This window comes from Trachemys scripta, chromosome 2 (assembly GCF_013100865.1).
Source record: "Trachemys scripta elegans isolate TJP31775 chromosome 2, CAS_Tse_1.0, whole genome shotgun sequence".
NCBI lineage: Eukaryota > Metazoa > Chordata > Testudines > Emydidae > Trachemys > Trachemys scripta.
Window position 1 is genome coordinate 99,389,474 of NC_048299.1, and position 17,650 is coordinate 99,407,123.

At 46.2% G+C, this 17,650-nt stretch overlaps 1 protein-coding gene across 1 annotated transcript in view; it reads left to right on the forward strand.

Moving 5' to 3' along the window:
* The window catches only part of ABCA13 (ATP binding cassette subfamily A member 13), a 285,349-nt gene that overhangs the window by 28,610 nt on the left and 239,089 nt on the right, over positions 1–17,650 (forward strand). The window contains exons 4-7 of the mRNA XM_034761320.1: positions 3,638–3,789; positions 5,214–5,242; positions 7,444–7,607; positions 12,965–13,089. Coding sequence (XP_034617211.1) covers positions 3,638–3,789; positions 5,214–5,242; positions 7,444–7,607; positions 12,965–13,089 — 470 coding nt within the window. The remainder of the gene's footprint in view (positions 1–3,637; positions 3,790–5,213; positions 5,243–7,443; positions 7,608–12,964; positions 13,090–17,650) is intronic.

The window sequence follows — 17,650 nt, forward strand, 5'->3', positions numbered from 1 at the left end:
AAGTCAGGGGAGGAGCAGAGCAGCTGCGGGAGGGGAAGTGCCCGGCCGGCATTTTCCCGGACATGTTCGGCTTTTTGGCAATTCCCCCCGGACGGGGGTTTGATTGCCGAAAAGTCGGACATGTCCGGGAAAAACCGGACGTATGGTAACCCTACCATTATATTAGAAATCTAGGAATGGTATTCATCAGAATTTTTCTGTTATGAGGTTTGTTGTGTCCAGGGTCATTCTTGGGAATTTTGTTGTGTAAAGAAAAGGAAGAGAGAAATACGGGCCATATGCTTAGTCTGACAACTAATATTCAGGGCTTGGAAACTGTGATGTTGTCAGCGAGCCACCAGATGGCACTATTATAGAAAGTATGTATAGCTCGGTTTAGCTGAAAAATGTATGTGTGCTAAGATCTGGGGGAAATCAGTGCTCGTAATATAATGCTGTTTTTTACATGAACTGCTGCATATACTAGTAAAACTGTCATATGCTTTAGGTATATAGATACTGTCAACAATAAAGCAGAATCTCCTGTGTGTCCCCAGACATGCCTCTGTTAGCCCATTAAATGACTGAGCTTGTATTTGCATGACATTTGCATAGATTTATATTAAAATCTTCATAACTACAACTTTTGATGGCCCAGTAGTGGCAAGTCTGGAACTGTGCAGTTTATTTCTGTTTTACTGGAAAATTTAATATGGAAATCAGTGCAAGGCAATTGATATCTAACCCCACGACGCCATCTCTACAGTCACTTTTCAGAGTAGAATTGTGCTTTAAGCAGCAAGCCTGCTGCCGTCAGCATGCATCTGCCTCAGAAACTGTTACTATTGCTGCTTTTTGTTATCATTTTGGTTATTATTTGTAGTGTTTGTTGCTTGTTAAGGCACCGAACGTTTCCAAGGCAGTTCAGTAGGTTAGTAACATACACAGAGGGTGAAATATACCCCAGTGTAGGGTCCAGTATGAGGCCTGTGCACTATTTCACGCCACCAGGGCCGGCTTTAGGCCAATTCCACCAATTCCCCCGAATCGGGCCCCGCGCCCAAGAGGGCCCCGCGCCCAGTGGCAGGGCCGCCGGGGTGGGGGCAAGTGGCCGAGAATCCCTTCCCTGGCTAGAGGCTCCTTTTTAATTTTTACTCACCCGGCAGCGCTCCGGGTCTTCGGTGGCACTTCAGCGGCGGGTCCTTCACTCGCTCTGGGTCTTCGGCAGCACTTCGGCAGCAGGTCCTTCAGTGCCACCAAAGACCCGGAGCGAGTGAAGGACAAACCGCCGAAGACTACGAGTGCCACCCGGTGAGAACAAGCCCCACATGTTTTTTTACGTGTTTTTCAGTCATCCCTGCCGGGGCCCCGTCAAAACTGTTCGAATCAGGTCCCGCACTTCCTAAAGGCGGCTCTGCACACCACCTGCCCCAAAGTGAATTTCACCCTTGTGTAGGGTTGCCAATTTTCTAAAGGCCCAGAACTGAACACCCTTGCCCCACCCCATGTCCCCCCTCGCTCTATCTCCCCTCCCTCCATTGCTCGTTCTCCTCCACCCTCTCTCACTTTCAGTGGGCTGGGGCAGGGGTTTGGGGTATGGGAGGGGGTGAGGGCTCCATCTGGGGGTGCGGACTCTGGGGTAGGGTCAGGGATGAGGGGTTTGGGGTGCGGGAGAGGGCTGGGGCAGAGGGTTGGGTGCTGGGGAATATGAGCTCTGGGCTGGGGGTGTGGGCTCCGGGTGGGGCCAGAAACAAGGAGTTCAGGGTATGGGAGAGGGCTCCGGGCAGTGGGTTGGGTGCAGGTGGGGGAGGACTGGGGTGCAGAGGTGAAGTTGGGGTGGAGCTGGCAATTAAAGGTTTGGGGTGTAGGATGGGGCTTCGGGCTGGGACACGGGTTCAGAGTGTGAGGGGGGGTGCAGGCTCTGGCTGGGGGTATGGGCTCTGGGGTGGAGCTGGGGATGAGGGGTTTGAGGTGCAGGAGAGGATTCAGGGCTGGGGTGCGGCAGGGGGTTGAGGGCTCTGGCTGGGGATGTGGGCTCTGGGGTGGGGCCAGGGATGAGGTGTTTGGAGAGTGGGAGACAGCTCAGGGCTGGGGCAGCGGGTTGGGTGGGGGAGGATTGCGGTGCAGGCTCTGGCGTGGAGCCAGCGATTAAGGGTTTGGGTGTAGGATGGGGATCCGGGCTGGGGTACAGGGGTTCAGAGTGTGGGAGGGGGTGCGGGCTCCGGCTGGGCATGCAGGCTCTGGGGTGGGGCTGGAGATGAGAGGTTCAGGGTGCGGGAGAGGGCTCAGGGCTGGGGTTAGGGTGAGGGGGCGAGGTGAGGGCTCTGGCTGGGGGTATGGGCTCTGGGGTAGAGCCAGGGATGAGCGATTTGGGGTGTGGGAGAGGGCTCAGGGCTGGGGTTGGGGTACGGGGAAGGTGAGGGCTCTGGCTGGGGGTGTGGGCTCTGGAGTGGGGCTGGGGATGAGGGGCTTGGGGTGTGGGAGGGGACTCGGGCAGGGGTTTGGGGTGTGGGAAGGGGTTCAGGGTTCGGGGTCCTGGCAGCGCTTACCACAGGTTCCAGGAAGTGGGCACCAGGTCCCTGCAGCCCCTAGGCATATGGCTGGACCGCGACCAATGGGAGCTGTGGGGGCGGTGCATGAGGGCAGTGCATGGAGCCTCCCTGGCCGCCCATGTGTCTAGGGGCCGCAAGGATCTGGTGGTCACTTCCGGGAGTCACACGGAGCTAGGGCAGGCAGGGAGCCTGCCTTAGCCCCGGGCCCCCGATGCACCACTGACTGGACTTTTAATGGCTTGGTCGGCAGTGCCGACTGGAGCCACCAGGGTCCCTTTTCGACTGAGCATTCTAGTAAAAAACTAGATGTCTGGCAACCCTACTCTCACGTTGAATAGCAACTGCAGTTACGTTAGATCAGTGGTGCCCAAACTTTTCCTGTTGTGCACCCCCCCCCCCCCCCCGATTACTAGTAATGGAATCTGTCCATCCCCCTTTCCATTACTGCACAGTTGGCTCAGCAGAGGAGTTTGGGCTGAAAGTGGAGCTGCGGGAGGAGCTGGGGCTAGAGGCAGAGCTGGTGTGAGGGCAGAGAGAGGAAATAAGGGCAGAGCTAGGCTGGGGGCAGAGCAAAGGGTGGAGTGGAGCTGAAGCTGGGGATGGAGCTGGGCTGGGTGGTGCTCCCTCCCTGCCTCCCATGGGGCTGACCTGGGTCCTACAGCTGCCCCTGGATGTTCCTCTATGTCCCACAGTTTGGGGACCGCTGTGCTAGTCTCTGCTATTTCATCCTGTTAATTCTCAGTCTTCAAGTCAAAACCTAACCATCAGTCGAGTTCAGGAAGAAATCCTCTCCCACAGTCTCTCACATCTAGGTGCATTTTAATTCATTTAGACTTGTTTGGAAGAGTCTAACTACACCCAACTACACCAGATTAGCTGTTTCAATAGGGCAGCTCTCGTTGTCTTCCTATCCACGGCTTTGTGGGATTTTTACACAACTCAAGGCAACTGTAATGAACTGACAAAAAATGGGTAAATGGGGAACATTTAAAAACTCTCACCCCAAATATGCAAAATGGTGCTCACAGCTGATGGAGAGGAAATCGCACCTGCTTTTTCCAATTCCTATTTTGAAATGACCTTCCCTTTCCCCCTTTCATGGAAAGCGCTTCCAATTTCCAAAGTGGTCAGGACAGCGTTATGGGAACTGACCTGACATTCCTGAAAGAGATACAAGACTTTGCGAAGGGGATTTCAGAGACCTCAGAGAAAGCTATTGCTTTACAAAAGCTGTGGGAGGAAGAATCAAAGTTCTCAGGTAAGTTATCCTCGTTTAGTAATTGGCTGATGTGCTTACCTGGCACTGAGCGAAAGCCACTGAAAAAGACATAGCTTCCTTTTATCATTAAAAAAAATCATTGTTTTAGCTAAGAAGTGGATCTAGAAGTATTGTCATTGTTATGATAACGATTGTTGGGGGTTTTCTTTATTTTATAGAGCCCAGAATTGTGCTAGCTGTGTTCTACAGAGACATGTATGCCTGTCCCCATACATTTACAATCTAAATATTAGACATGGCAAAAACGATTGTGGAGATAAATAGCAGGGAAGTGGTTGGGGAGAGGAATATAATGAGTGGGACTGGAAAAAGAAGGTCAGGTTTCAGGAAGAGCCCTAGTTTGGTGACACCTGGCACAAAGGCACAGACGTTGTGGCCTGGCTACGATTGGACAAACACAGGCCTTGCAGCATGGAACACTGGCCACCCAGTCTGCTCAATAAAGCTCTGTCTCCTACAGCTCTGTGTAGGGTTGCCAATTTTGGTTGGATGTATTGCTGGAGATTTCATCACATGACATACCCTTTAATTTCTTGAGACTCCAGGCCAATCCTGGAGGGTTGGCAACCTGACATTACGTATCCCTAATAACATAGGGTAAGGACAAGGGTTAGTAATATGATCACCTGGTTACCCTGTCAGGCATGTTTTCAAGAGCACCCTTCTGGCCCACCAGGTGTGCAGAGGCATGGTGTGCACATGGGAGTGACTCGACCTAGCCCCTGTCTCCCCTAGTGCCTATGCTACAGCCTGTGCATATGCTGCAAAAATTGAGACATTCAGCCACTGACCTGAGTAAGGGATGGTACAGAACCACACCAGTCTATGGGGAGCTTAGAAAGGGGTTTCATACTGGGGAGGGAGGGCCTGTCTGCCTTGCTTTAAAGAAGCAGTAATGACTTCCAAATGCATCCCCCCTGTACACACAAAGCAACCTTGCAGAGTAGTTGTCCTGTCAGATCTACCACGAGCACCCTCCATTACCCCCCACTCATCTGCATTTCAGCACACTTCACTACCCCCACTCTGCTGCCTTCCTCTGAAATAGGATGGCATTTAACCTGTTATATTGCGTAGGACACCCAGCACTCTTTTGGTAACCCTGTCTAAGCAGAATAGTGTCGTCAGTAGTGCCTGGGACCATATTGCTCTCCTACAGTTTACATGATAATTTTGCTTTGCCAGTGAAAATCATCCCTGGTAAGTAATTTCATTAAAATTGGCTATGGAATGATACCTGGAAATATTAGGAAGTGCAAAAGGTTATCAGATCACCAGTTCTTCGGTGCACTGCTAGTTTTATGGCCTTTTATTAAGTGTTCATTCACTGTATTTAGTAGTGATACTTCTGTCATGAAGAATAACGTGTCTCTGTGTAAAAGGAAAACTATTTATTTTTACAGGGTCCACCAACAGTTCCATTTTCTTAACCGTAAGTAATTTTTTTTGTGTGTGGAAAGTTACAATTTCAGACTTAGCAATAATGGATAGATTTTATTTTTTCAAGTTGTAGTAAAGCATATTGTAGAAAGTGGAGTTCTGCTGAGGGCCCAGTGATTCAGGGACCTAATATAGAGGGTCATGGATTGCTGCATCACTGGTTTGAATCCAACCTGCATTATTAGTGGCTAAAAGCCTCTGTTGTGTGAAGTATGTTTGTTGATTATCTGGAGATTTTAGAAAGTGCATTAGGCCACTCTCTGAACATGTCTACAAAGATGTATAAAAGCATAATACAAAACACCTAAAAAGACTCAGCTTTATGTATTGAGAATTGTTGATTATTTTTACAGCATCTAAAAGGTGGTAGGCACTTCACAGTGAAAGAGGTTGTTGTTACTTAGAAGAGATTACACCCTATTGGGTGAGATGCAGTGAGGAGGGGTGGAGATGGAGTGAAGGACAAGATTACATGGTTTAGCTGAAAAATTCTTCCCATGACCCCTGTGATAGCCTCTGTGAGACGAGTTGGCTGTCTGTCCTGTCTCTAGTGGATAAATCACCCACCATCGTAACAGTTGGCAGTCTCAACAGAAAAACCAAGGCTGAATAGACACAGAATTCAATCTTTAGTGTTGTCAATTCTGCATCCTTCTCAAATCATTACCTTCGCTTTAAAAAAAAAAATGAAATAATGAATTCTCTCCAAAATTGATCAGGGACTATTTCCGACTCTTCATGAAACTGCAAACTACAATTTCAAACCTGGGATTGGATGCTGTTTAGTGTACCATTTATAAACTACTCTTGAGAGCCTTGACTGAAAGAAGCTGCAGAAATGCAAAGTTTTCTTTCTGGTACTGAATTGAAAATAAAAACAAAAATTGTGTGCATCCCCAGTTTACAAAGACAAATGTCAGTTTTATTCTTTCATTGTATTTGGCCTTGAAGGTTCTACTATTTTTTTAATAAAAAATACAAAGGCTCCAGTTTCCACTCCAAGCCTTATTCATGTTGATGAATATTTATGCAAAGGAGTCCTGTTGAAGTACCCACCAACATAATTTAATGTCTAATTCACCAACATGACCCCATAATATGGGGGTTAGCATAGCTTGTTTGTTTTACAGAAGCATCTGAAGGTGTGATCTTGCAAAATAGATCTCCCCAGTCACAGTCAGTTCAGCAGAAACGAGTCCATCCCCTCAATCTATTTATTATCTGTTTGCATGAAAGGCCTTTCCTGAAGAGGTGCAAACAGGGCCGGCTCCAGGCACCAGCCGACCAAGCACGTGCTTGGGGCGGCACCTTAGAAGGGGCAGCCAATGTTGGGATGGTGGGGGGCGCTCGTGGTGTGGTTTTTTTTTGTTTTTTTTGTTTCGGCCGGGCAGCGCGAGGGGAGTTTTGGCGGTGCGGCGCTGGGGTGAGAGTGGGGGTTTCTGCGGTGCAGCACGGCACTCAGGGCTTTGGGCGGCCCGGCCCGGCGCTTGGGGGGGGCGGGGCTTTGGGTGGCCCGGCCCGGCTCTCCAGGGGGGCGGGGGTTTGGGCGGCCCAGTGCGGTGCTGTGGGTGGGGAGTTCGGCTGGCCTGGCCCGGTGCAGCGCGCCGGGAGGCGGGGGTTTGGGTGGCCTGGCACGATGCTGGGGGGGGGGGGGGAGCAGGGCGCTCGGGGAGGGGGGGCTGTTATGGTGGGGTGGCGCTCTTCTTTTTTACCTGGGGCAGCAAAAAAGTTAGAGCCAGCCCTGGGTGCAAAGTAGGGGTGGCATACATAGAAGCTTCATTATAGCACTCCTCTTCACCCCTTGCAGATGAGTAGTTATGATTCTCTAGACTCTACAGTTTTGTTGTTGTGATTGTCAAGCTAATCATCTTTCAGATTTCATCTCCTAGCAGTGGCATGTCCTGTACACTCATGAGCAGAAGCAGAGGAAAGGGCTAGTTAGGTTTTTTTCATAACTCAGTTTTCCCACAAGAGATTCACATGCAGCAGAGTTACAACCACCATGAGTTGAAAAAGGAGTGTACTCATTCCTAGGGTGAATTTCATTAATGCAACAATGCCACACCCCAGAAGGGTTTTACATGGTTAGAAATTCCTGTGTATGGGAGGAGGCAGAGGACAGCTGCTGTTCTCCCACCCCACCCCCAATGAAATAATTGGGTCACATTTAACACATTTTTCTTAAAAATCAAGATGGACTGGAATGAAACTGAGGAGACGATTTCTGTAGTTGAAAGCCTCCACAACCAACCCTATTTCTGGGACTTTCTGCGTTCACTCCCATGGCTGCAGGCAAGCAGCCTTTACAAAGAAGGTGGGATACGTGCTACAGCTCAGTTTCTGCAGTCTATTAAAAAGTAAGTACTAACATCTGGGTAATGTATTTGTTCTCCCTATTTGTGCTTTCTTTTATTTCCATGGAATGATGCTTTTATCTAACTCATTGTACTTCCCACTTGTATAATCAATAGCAGGAGAATTCATAGCAAGATATAGATATAAGGCAGGATTGTCCGTGTTGGCCTCCCTCTGCTTGCGTTGAAGTCAATGGGAACTTTACAGGTGGCTCCAATGGGAGCAGAGTGAGGCCAACACTTGCCCAGAAAAAAAGGCCCTTGGCCCTATTGTCGCCTGATCTATTGATTGTGTGATTAATTATACTGATTACTTAAGAATTGCCCAGTAACACTGAGGTCTGGTAGGTTCTTGTCCCAAGATCTGGCCCAATATTACAATTATTCAGTTGGGAACTGCCTCCTCCCCCCCCACACCCTTCTGAATTTGCAATAGTTTTATTACACTTATACCTATGCCTTACTTAGCAGATACCTGTACCTATAGGCTATGCTATTGGGAAGCTTGGGACTCCTTCCTCCTCATTTTCTGCAGTCCCTGCCTTTTGCTCCAGACCCTTTTGCAACTCTACCTTTCCTCCTTGTGCATCTCAGCAGAAAAATCTTTGGGAGGTTGCTGATGCGAGTGGTGACTGAAATGACCCTTTTGTATATGAGAGTGTTAGTTTTGTCATGTTTGATGGGATTCTTCTGGATGGAGAGTTATATATTATTATTATTACATTACTGCTTTCATTAATCCAAGGAGGATCTGAAATATTGAAGCCTTTGAGACCATTTGACGTTAATCCATTTGAATGCCTATCATTTTAAAACTAGTTTATTTCTTAAGTGCTTTAATACAATATAGTTCAATTAAATTGGCACTTGGCAATCTGTAGCAATCAGTGTCAGGTAAGTGACTTTATTTCACCACTTAATCCTCTTCCCATCTGCATAGGAGCATCTTCACTTATGCGCTACAGTGGCGCAGCGTTTTAAGTGTAGCCCTGCCCCGTTTCAGTGCTGAGTTGCTTTAAGCAACCCACTCCATACAAAACTGAAAGCTTCCTTCTACAGATGCCCTCCATGGCCCCTTAACTGGCCAAACTGACTAGAAATAACCCCTGTTAATTAGAATAAAAGTCCAGTGGTGGCTCTGGTGTGAGGTTGGGTCATGTAGGTCTTCCCAGACTGATAGCTCAGGTCATGGAGGTGTGTGTGCTGCCTTCCTGCTTCTTGCTGTCTGTTCCTGTTCATTTCCTGGTTATTGCTCCCTGAACTCAGTGTTCCAGTGTCTCTGTGTGTGAGTGTGCTCGTGCACGCGTAGCATTGGGTGTGTGTGGCTACTCAGGATGTGCTGTTATGTCTTGTTCAGATCGTTGCTAACTTAACTGGTTCATGGTTATTTCATGTTTTGACTGACCACCTACCTACCATGTCTTGCTTCGATTTCTTTGTATTTTGGAATTGCTGTCCTGGGCGCATCAGAGCATAACAAGACACTAGGTCTACAGTAGGAACTTATGTTGGTATAACTATGTTGCTCAGAGGTGTGGATTTTCCCTGGTGTAGACAGAGCTGTGTCAATGGGATGGCTTCTCCCATCAACATAGCTACTGCCTCTTGAGGAGGTGGAGTACCTAGAAGCTCTCCCATCAGCATAGGTAACATCTTCACTATGTACTACAGGGGCACAGCTGCATCACTGTCAGTGTAGACAAGCCCTGTGTGCCAGAGAAATTTCTATTTGCCTCTCTCCCTTTTTAAGGGCAGTAGCTATGTTGATGGGAGAAGCCACCAGGAGGGAGGTGTAGTTGCAACAAACTACTTACCTTTATGGGGAAGTACAGAGGATCACAAAGTGAGGCAGGGAGACACAATGGAGACTTTGATGCAAAGTAGCAATTTCAGGAATTTCTTTGGAAAAATGACCAATTCATAGATTGTAAGGTCAGAAGGGACCTTCAGATCATCTTGTTTGACCTCCTGTATAACACAGGCCATAGAATTTTATCCAGTCGCCCTAGAATTGAACCCACATATTCTACAGTCATTTCTGTGAATCTGCAGCATGCATGGGATCCACACCACATGTGCTTAGAATGGGAAATTGAAAATCTCTGCACTGACTCTGCCACACCTACTTACGGCTTTTCTTTGCCTTGTTAAAAAGCGCCAAACCTGTACATTGTTTGTTTGCAACTGGGAAAATAATATTGTGTCTCACTTATTCAGAATAAGTGACAGGAGTGGTGGGGCTCAACGTTTGTATTCTTGGGGCCCTGCTCAGGCAGTCTACATCACGGTCTCCATGCATTGGCATGTACATGGGTGCAGCGCTTGTGACTCGGACACCCATAACTATGGTACTACCAAAAAGTGGAGAACTTCTCAGGCAATCTGATTGGCTTGAAAACTCCCTCAGAAGCTTGGTGTTTCCGAGGTATAAAAGGATCTTTGATTGTAAGGTGATTTTTTTTCCCTTTCAGGTCTGCCTCATGAGCTGGATTCCTGAGGCAATAATGGGCAAAGCAAATTTTATCTCACTGCCATGACGGTGGATCAAATAATTAACCTAATTAAATCAACAACAAATTCTGTGCATGTTGCTTCCTGTTGCTCAGCAGCCCTGTCAAAATGTTATTACATTAACCATGGAAGAGGTTGGAAGGGACAGAGCATATATGTTATTTGAAACTGGTTATACAGGGATTTCCCCTAAGAAGTCAGCTAGTTTTGGTCAGTTCTGTTGTATAAGAGGATATTCATGCTTTTATACCTCTTTCTATAACCTCTGGAGCCCTCTAGTAATGAAATGCCCACACATGACTATTTGCAAAGCTTCAAGGTATAGAACAGGGGTGGCCAACCTAAGCCTGAGAAGGAGCCAGAATTTACCGATTTACATTGCCAAAGAGCCACAGTAATACGTCTGCAGCACCCCAGCAGCTTCCCCAACCTGCTCCCAGCATCTCCCACCCACCAGCAGCCCCGCTGATCAGTGCCTCCTCCTCCCTCCCTCTCCACCTCCAAAGCAGCTGTTCCGTGGTGTGCAGGAGGCTCTGGGGGCGGGGAGAGGAAAGAGGGCACGGCAGGCTCAGGGGAGGGGGGCGGGAAGGGGTAGAGTGGGGGCAGGACCTGTGGCAGAGCCTGTGGTTGAGCAGTGAGCACACCCCGGCATATTGGAAAGTTCGTGCCTGTAGCTCCAGCCCCGGATTCAGTGCCTATACAAGGAGCTGCATGTGACTCCGGAGCCATAGGTTGGCCACCCCTGGTATAGAAGCTACTGCTCACATGATTGCAGTCTCAGACTATGAAGATGGTCAATCTTTTATCCCTTGTATCATTTACTTAATTTTCCTGCTCCCTGCCCAATGCCCAAAGGGTGCACAGTGCTCCAAAAATGGCAGAGAGGAGATGGGGTCATGGCCCCACACCATCTCAGCACTGGGCCACAGAATGGAAGTTGTATGCAGCAAAGTGCAGGCTGCCCCCCATAAAGGTTGTAGCAGCAACCATGACAGGGAGTTCAGAGAGGCATATTGCTTTCAGGAAGAATGTATCTAAGATGCTTTCCCCTTGGTACTGAACTCTGCACTGTCTCTTAATCGGGGCTGTGCCTAACTGACTCAATGTAACCCACAGTCAGGGCCAGCTCCAAGCACCAGCATTCCAAGCAGGTGCTTGGGGCGGCAATCTGCAAGGGGTGGCAGTCCCTGTGTTTTTTGCGGCCTCAAGCAGCGCATCGAATTGCCGCCGCGGACGGCGGGCGCCGTCCGTGTGTCGTTAGGGCGGCACGCATGTTTCCACGGCGATGGCAACTTCTATGTTCAGTTGTCTGTGGCGGCCATTCAGCAATAGCTTCTATGTTCAGCTGCCCGCGGGGGCAATTCGGTGGCTTCTGTCTTCCGTCTGAAGACAGAAACTGCCGCCAAATTGCCGCTGCCGCGGAAATGCGTGTGCTGCCCTAACGGCACATGGACTGTCCGCGGTGCCAATTCGGCGCGCTGCTCGGGGTGGCAAAAACAGTAGAGCCGATCCTGCCCACAGTGAATTGGGCCAAATTCTAGCCCCTGCTTCTTCTATATACCATGGTGACATACAGAAACCACAATGGCCTGTGTGAGAATTCAAAGAATGCAGCCTGCGCCCCTTTGCAGCATTGAGCATGCTGGGGGCAGGTTGGGGTCTGGAGAAAGAGCGGCCTTAATGCTCAGATCTAGGCTATTCTGGGTGGCAGAGAAGCTCACTGACAGCTGTAGGAGGCTGCCATAAGTTAGAGCTTCCAGCTCATGCAAAATTCAGGCACAATTCTGGACTGTCCTCTTTGCTGTACCTCTCAGGTGGTGTAGAACAGAATCTAGCACATAGTGAGTACACGAGAAAGGGACTGGAGTGCAAAATTGTCATATGGTATCTCCTAGTCTAAATGACGCCCCCGTCCCCCAAGCTCTTCGGGTAAGCAATTTTTTTTGCAATTTCTTGTTGTTTGAAATAGCAAAGTACATCAACAGCTGATCAAGTTTAAAAAAAAAAGTTGGATTTTCGTTTGCATAACAGCCATGGGCTATAAGAAGCGTCAGATAAAATTGGTGTGGAATCCAAAATGTATCATCAAATTAAATTTATAATGTTGTTAACTTCACAACAGAGCTGGTCTGTTTGAAGAAATTTAGAAAATAAACTACATGATTTTGTTATATGCAGTGTCATTGTAGCCATGTTGGTCCCAGGACATTAGAGACAAAAGGTGGGTGAGGTGTAATATCTTTTATTGGACCAACTTCTGTTGGTGAGAGAGACAAACTTTTGAGCTACACAGAGCTCTTCTTTGGGTCTGGGCCATGTATGGAGAGTGTCACAGCTAAATACAAGGTTGTTTAGCATAAGTAGTTAACACACATTTCAAGGGACCATTCAAGGTCAAGTGGCCCTTTTACCCCCTCTCCCTTTCCCTCCCATGACTGGAGAGGGGTGAAACTAGGTTATAGATTGTTGTAGTAAGCCATAAATCTAGTGTGTCTAGTCAGCTCACGAATTTTAGTGTCTAGCAAAGTTATGAATTTTGATGCTCAGGCTCGTCTTTTGAAGGTGTTCTGCAGGTTTTGCAAGATAATGGACAACCCTCAGATATCCACTCCAGACAGATCACCAAACTCATCCAACTCAGGGTTTTCTAGAATATTTTGTTTAGAAAACTTTGTCAAGCAAAACATTTCACTAGAAACTTCATTTGACAAAACCCCATATTTTGACAAAAAAAGTTGTTAAAAACTTTCATCCAGCTCTACTTCACAATCCTTCTGCTGCCCTCTCCAAAGAATGCGCACAATGCTGCTGTGCTTTGACAAGTGCTTGATTTTTCACTTTGCTTTCAGTTCCTTAGCATCCTTAGAAGATTTAGATGCAGTTCTATCAAACCAAAGTTTCTACAAAGCAGTGAAAATAGGACTGAATATAACCATCACAGCACTGCGCTTCTTGCAAGACTGGAGCCTTGAAGGTAATTGAAAGCTGTGTGTGTATGTTTGTTTTTCTTTCTTTCTTTTAAAGTTGCTGCATGAATTACAGGCATGTCAGGATGGAGCCATAATGTTTTTGTAGGCAGCTGGCTGAGCTCCTGTTGATCTGATCATTTAATACTGTTGAGATTTGCATTGTATTGTTATTGTGCATTGGGGGACCTAGAGCCTTGGATAGGCATCATTTTAATTGTCTGTTAAGCATTTTATTCATTTTTTTGTAATTTATCATGCATCCTGGCAAACCTTTCATAAACACACAGTGCAGACCCAATAGATCACATTGAGAATGATCTCCTTTTACTAGTGGTGATTCTTTGGAGAGGCTGTTTCACAATGGGTTAGTTCAGTTTCCTTTGGTTGTGAAGAGAACTGGATTCAAGTTTTGGCCTATATACAAGTGAAAATGAACGTGGTTGTCTTACCTTAGTCTTCCTTTGTCTCCTATTGTAAATGACAGTCTTTGCTCAAGGGCTGCATCCCATCCGCTGCACAGGTGCATGGACTGAGTTTGAGGGAGAAGGAGGCATTGGGAGGCTTCCCCTTGTGCACCCAGCCAGGCAGGATCCTGGCAAGCATGCTGTACACCAAGGGGTGTAGTCTGTTGTTCAGGAGCTGTGTCACACTCTCCTTCTTGCAGCCACCCAGGCCACGTTCAGGAAAAAAAAAATGTGCTGAAGTCCCAATGAAGTCTCATGGGACTCGAGTGCAAATTTAAACACTCACAGTGCTTTCCCGAACCATGGGCCTTGTACAGCCAGCAGCAAGCACTAGGCAAGGCAGGTACTCTTCAACTGAGTGGTAAGCAGAGCATTGTTCTGACTCACCCTTCGCTATCTTGGCCTGCAAATGCAGGTTGGTGTTTGTGCCAGTTGAATGGCTGACACCACTCCGTTCCTCTTCCACTTATGGCTCCCCAGGATAAGGTCAGGATTATGATTAATCGGCCCCTTCTGTGTAGAAAAGCAGCCCAAAGCCTGTATGACTCTTAAATTCCATATAAGCCCTCAAAATAAGGACTAAGAGGTACTTAGGTTGCATGTTGGCCCCCTTCACAGGATTGAATTTCATTTAATGGGACAGACTGAAATCTGTGCCCTAAAACCCCTCACAGTCAAATCAACCCCTCCTCCCACCCACCCCAAATAAATCCAGAAAGTAAGTCCCAGGGGGCTTCAGACAGGTGGATGGAAGTGTTGGGGCCTATGGAAAAGGTAGCCTGTGTAGTAAACATTGTGTGCAGTATAAGATTTTAACCAACTGTATGAATATCTCTTACAGATGAGAGAAATTATGACTAAGGCCTGGTCTACACTATAAAATTAAATCAAATTAAATATGTTAGTCACAGGTGTGAAAAATCCACATCTCTGAGTGTAAAGTCAACCTAAATCCCCACGTAGACAGCGCTAGGTCAACTTAGCTTCCGTCAAGCTAGCTACCGCCTCTCAGGGAGGTGGATTGCCTATGCTGACAGGAGAATCCTTCCTGTTGGAATAGCTAGCATCTACACTGAAGGACTACAGCTGCAGTGGCACAGCAGTGCCACTCTAGAGTTTTAAGTGTAGACAAGCCCTAAGTCAGGATTTTAAAAGCGAAAATGTTATACACAATCTGAAACCCCAGAGTACAGAAGTTGCATCTTCATTAAAACCTATTAGCACAATACAGTCCATTTACCCCTCAGTGATCATCCATTCCAGCCCAGTTGCACACAGTTTCAATACTGCATGCCAAATTAAACACACTAATTCAGATAAATGGGACGCTGCAGGGTCTGTTGGCACTCACTGCATGGGGGGCATCCCATCATCTGCTTTGCTGTTTACTTCTGTTTTCTCCATAATCTGTCACATTTCAATATGTAACTTCTCACTGTTAGGCTTGCTTTGGTATGAGACGCTGACTTCCACATCTGGCTTCATGCCATTGGTAGGCTAAACTGTGAGATTTACGTGGGAGATGTGGCAATGTGGTTATTAAACTACTCAAAGAAAAGGGGACAAGGCAGTATCTATAAACTATCCATCTAGCCACTTTTTGAATATTGGAGTGACAGGTGCCAGAAATAAGATAAGAATAGATTACATAGAAAAGTAGATTCTTGAAACGTGGTCCTAACTGTGCTTTTTGTGATTTCCTTTATTAGTTAGTGCTAAGGACTTGTTGTTGAATTATGGTCATTAACCAGTTTAATCCTCCTTTCCAATAGATGGCACTGCCAAATTACAGTGTACAATAACTCCATGTGTCAGTACATAATGCCTGCACCTGTAACTTTCACTCTATGCATCCGAAGAAGTGAGGTTTTTACCCACGAAAGCTTATGCCCAAATAAATCTGTTAGTCTTTAAGGTGCCACCAGACTCCTTGTTGTTCATGTACAATAAGGAACTCAAATAATAAGTGTAGCAACAGTATCGAGCAAAATGAAGGACATTGTTCCCTTTCAACTGAAATAATACTGAGAAGACAGGAATGGAAAAGTAGAAAGAATCTAAATGCGAGTGTTGTCCTACAGAGTAGATTAGGATGTATGTAGATTTGAAGGCTACAGGAAATTTAGCTTCGTGGAAATGTTTTATTGAGATTGTGTAAATAGTGCCCCACCCTATCATACCTCTCAACCTGGTTAGATCCAGATGTAGGACACAGTGTGAAGACAGTGGGACAGGCTCGGTCTGAAGGTCACACAAAATATTAATTAGGCAAGTAACTTAAAATGCTGTGGGCTTCATCTTGTTAGTGTAAAGGACTTTCTGTACCCTCAGTTTCATGATTCTGTGGTTCCAAGTAAATAACTTTGAATGAGAAAAGAGAGGAGATGTCAAATTTGCCTGGAACCTAGATAACTTTGAGACTAAAATGAATCCTGTCACTGAAATGATGGCCATTTGAAAAATGTTTGCTCTAGATTTAGATTCTGCAGCCTTTTATATATCTAATGTGTATACATGGAATTTCCAAAGAAGTGAAGTGTAGTTTTGTGTATGCAATGCCTGTGACATTTCCAACCTCCACGGTCGCGAGAGAATATTGATGACTGCACACAGGGTCTTCGCTTATTGACTCAGTAAATGGGGAAGGAAAATTGGCTCAAATATCATTGGCAGTAAACCAGTGCATTCAAAAGCATACAATTTCTTTCTTAACAGAAGTAGAACCTATGAGCAAATTTATGGTAAACTTGAACACTTACTTTAGGCTGAAATGTTCAAAAGCACTCAGTGTCGGTGTAACTCTGCTCCTACTGAAGTCACCCTGACTTCAGTGGAAGCAGAGTTAGGCCAATGTTGAAAACCTTTGAAAATCTGAGCCTTTTTAAAATTCTTATAATAAAAAGCAGTTTCCATCCAAAAGAATGAAATACTCACAATAGTTAACCATTAGTTTAAGAACATAAGAACAGCCATACTGGGTCAGGCCAAAGGTCCATCTAGCCCCATATCCTGTCTTCCGACAGTGGCCAATACCAAGTTCCCCAGAGGGAATGAACAGAACAGGTAATTATCAAGTGATTCATCCCCTGTCACCCATTCCCAGCTTCTGGCAAACAGAGGCTAGGGACACCATCCCTGTCCATCTTGGCTAATAGGCATTGATGGACCAATGCTCCATGAACTTCTCATTCTTTTTTGAACCCTGTTATAGTCTTGGCCTTTGCAACATCCTCTGGCAAGGAGTTCCACAGACTGACTGTGCATTGTGTGAAAAAATACTTCCTTTTGTTTGTTTTAAACCTGCTGCCTATTAATTTTTTTTTTTGTGACCCCTAACTCTTCTGTTATGAGAAGGAGTAAATAACACTTCCTTATTTACTTTCTCTTTTTCAGTCATGATTTTATAGATCTCAATCATATCCCCCCTTAGTTGTCTCTTTTCCAAGTTGAAAAGTCCCAGTCTTATTAATCTCTCTTCATATGGCAGCTGTTCCATATCCCTATTAATTTTTGTTGCCCTTTTCTGAACCTTTTCCAATTCCAATATATCTTTTTTTGAGATGGGGTGACCACATCTGCACACAGTATTCAAGATGTGGGTGTACCATGGATTTATATAGAGGCAATATGATATTTTTGGTCTTATTATTTATCCCTTTCTTAATGATTTCCAACGTTCTGTTCACGTTTTTGACTGCTGCTGCATATTGAGTGGCTATTTTCAGAGAACTATCCACAATAACTCCAAGATCTTTCTAGAATGGTAACCGCCAATTTAGGCCCCATCATTTTGTATATATTTGGGATTACGTTTTCCAATGTGCATTACTTTGCATTTATCAACATTGAATTTCATCTGCCATTTTGGTGCCCAGTCACCCAGTTTTGAGAGATCCTTTTGTAGCTCTTTGCAGTCTGCCTGGGACTTAACTAACTTGAACAATTTTGTATCATCTGCAAATTTTGCCACCTCAGTGTTTGCCCCTTTTTCCAGATCGTTTATGAATATATTGAATAGGACTGGGCACAGTACAGATGCCTGGGAGACACCACTATTTACCTCTCTCCATTCTGAAAACTGACCATTTATTCCTACCCTTTT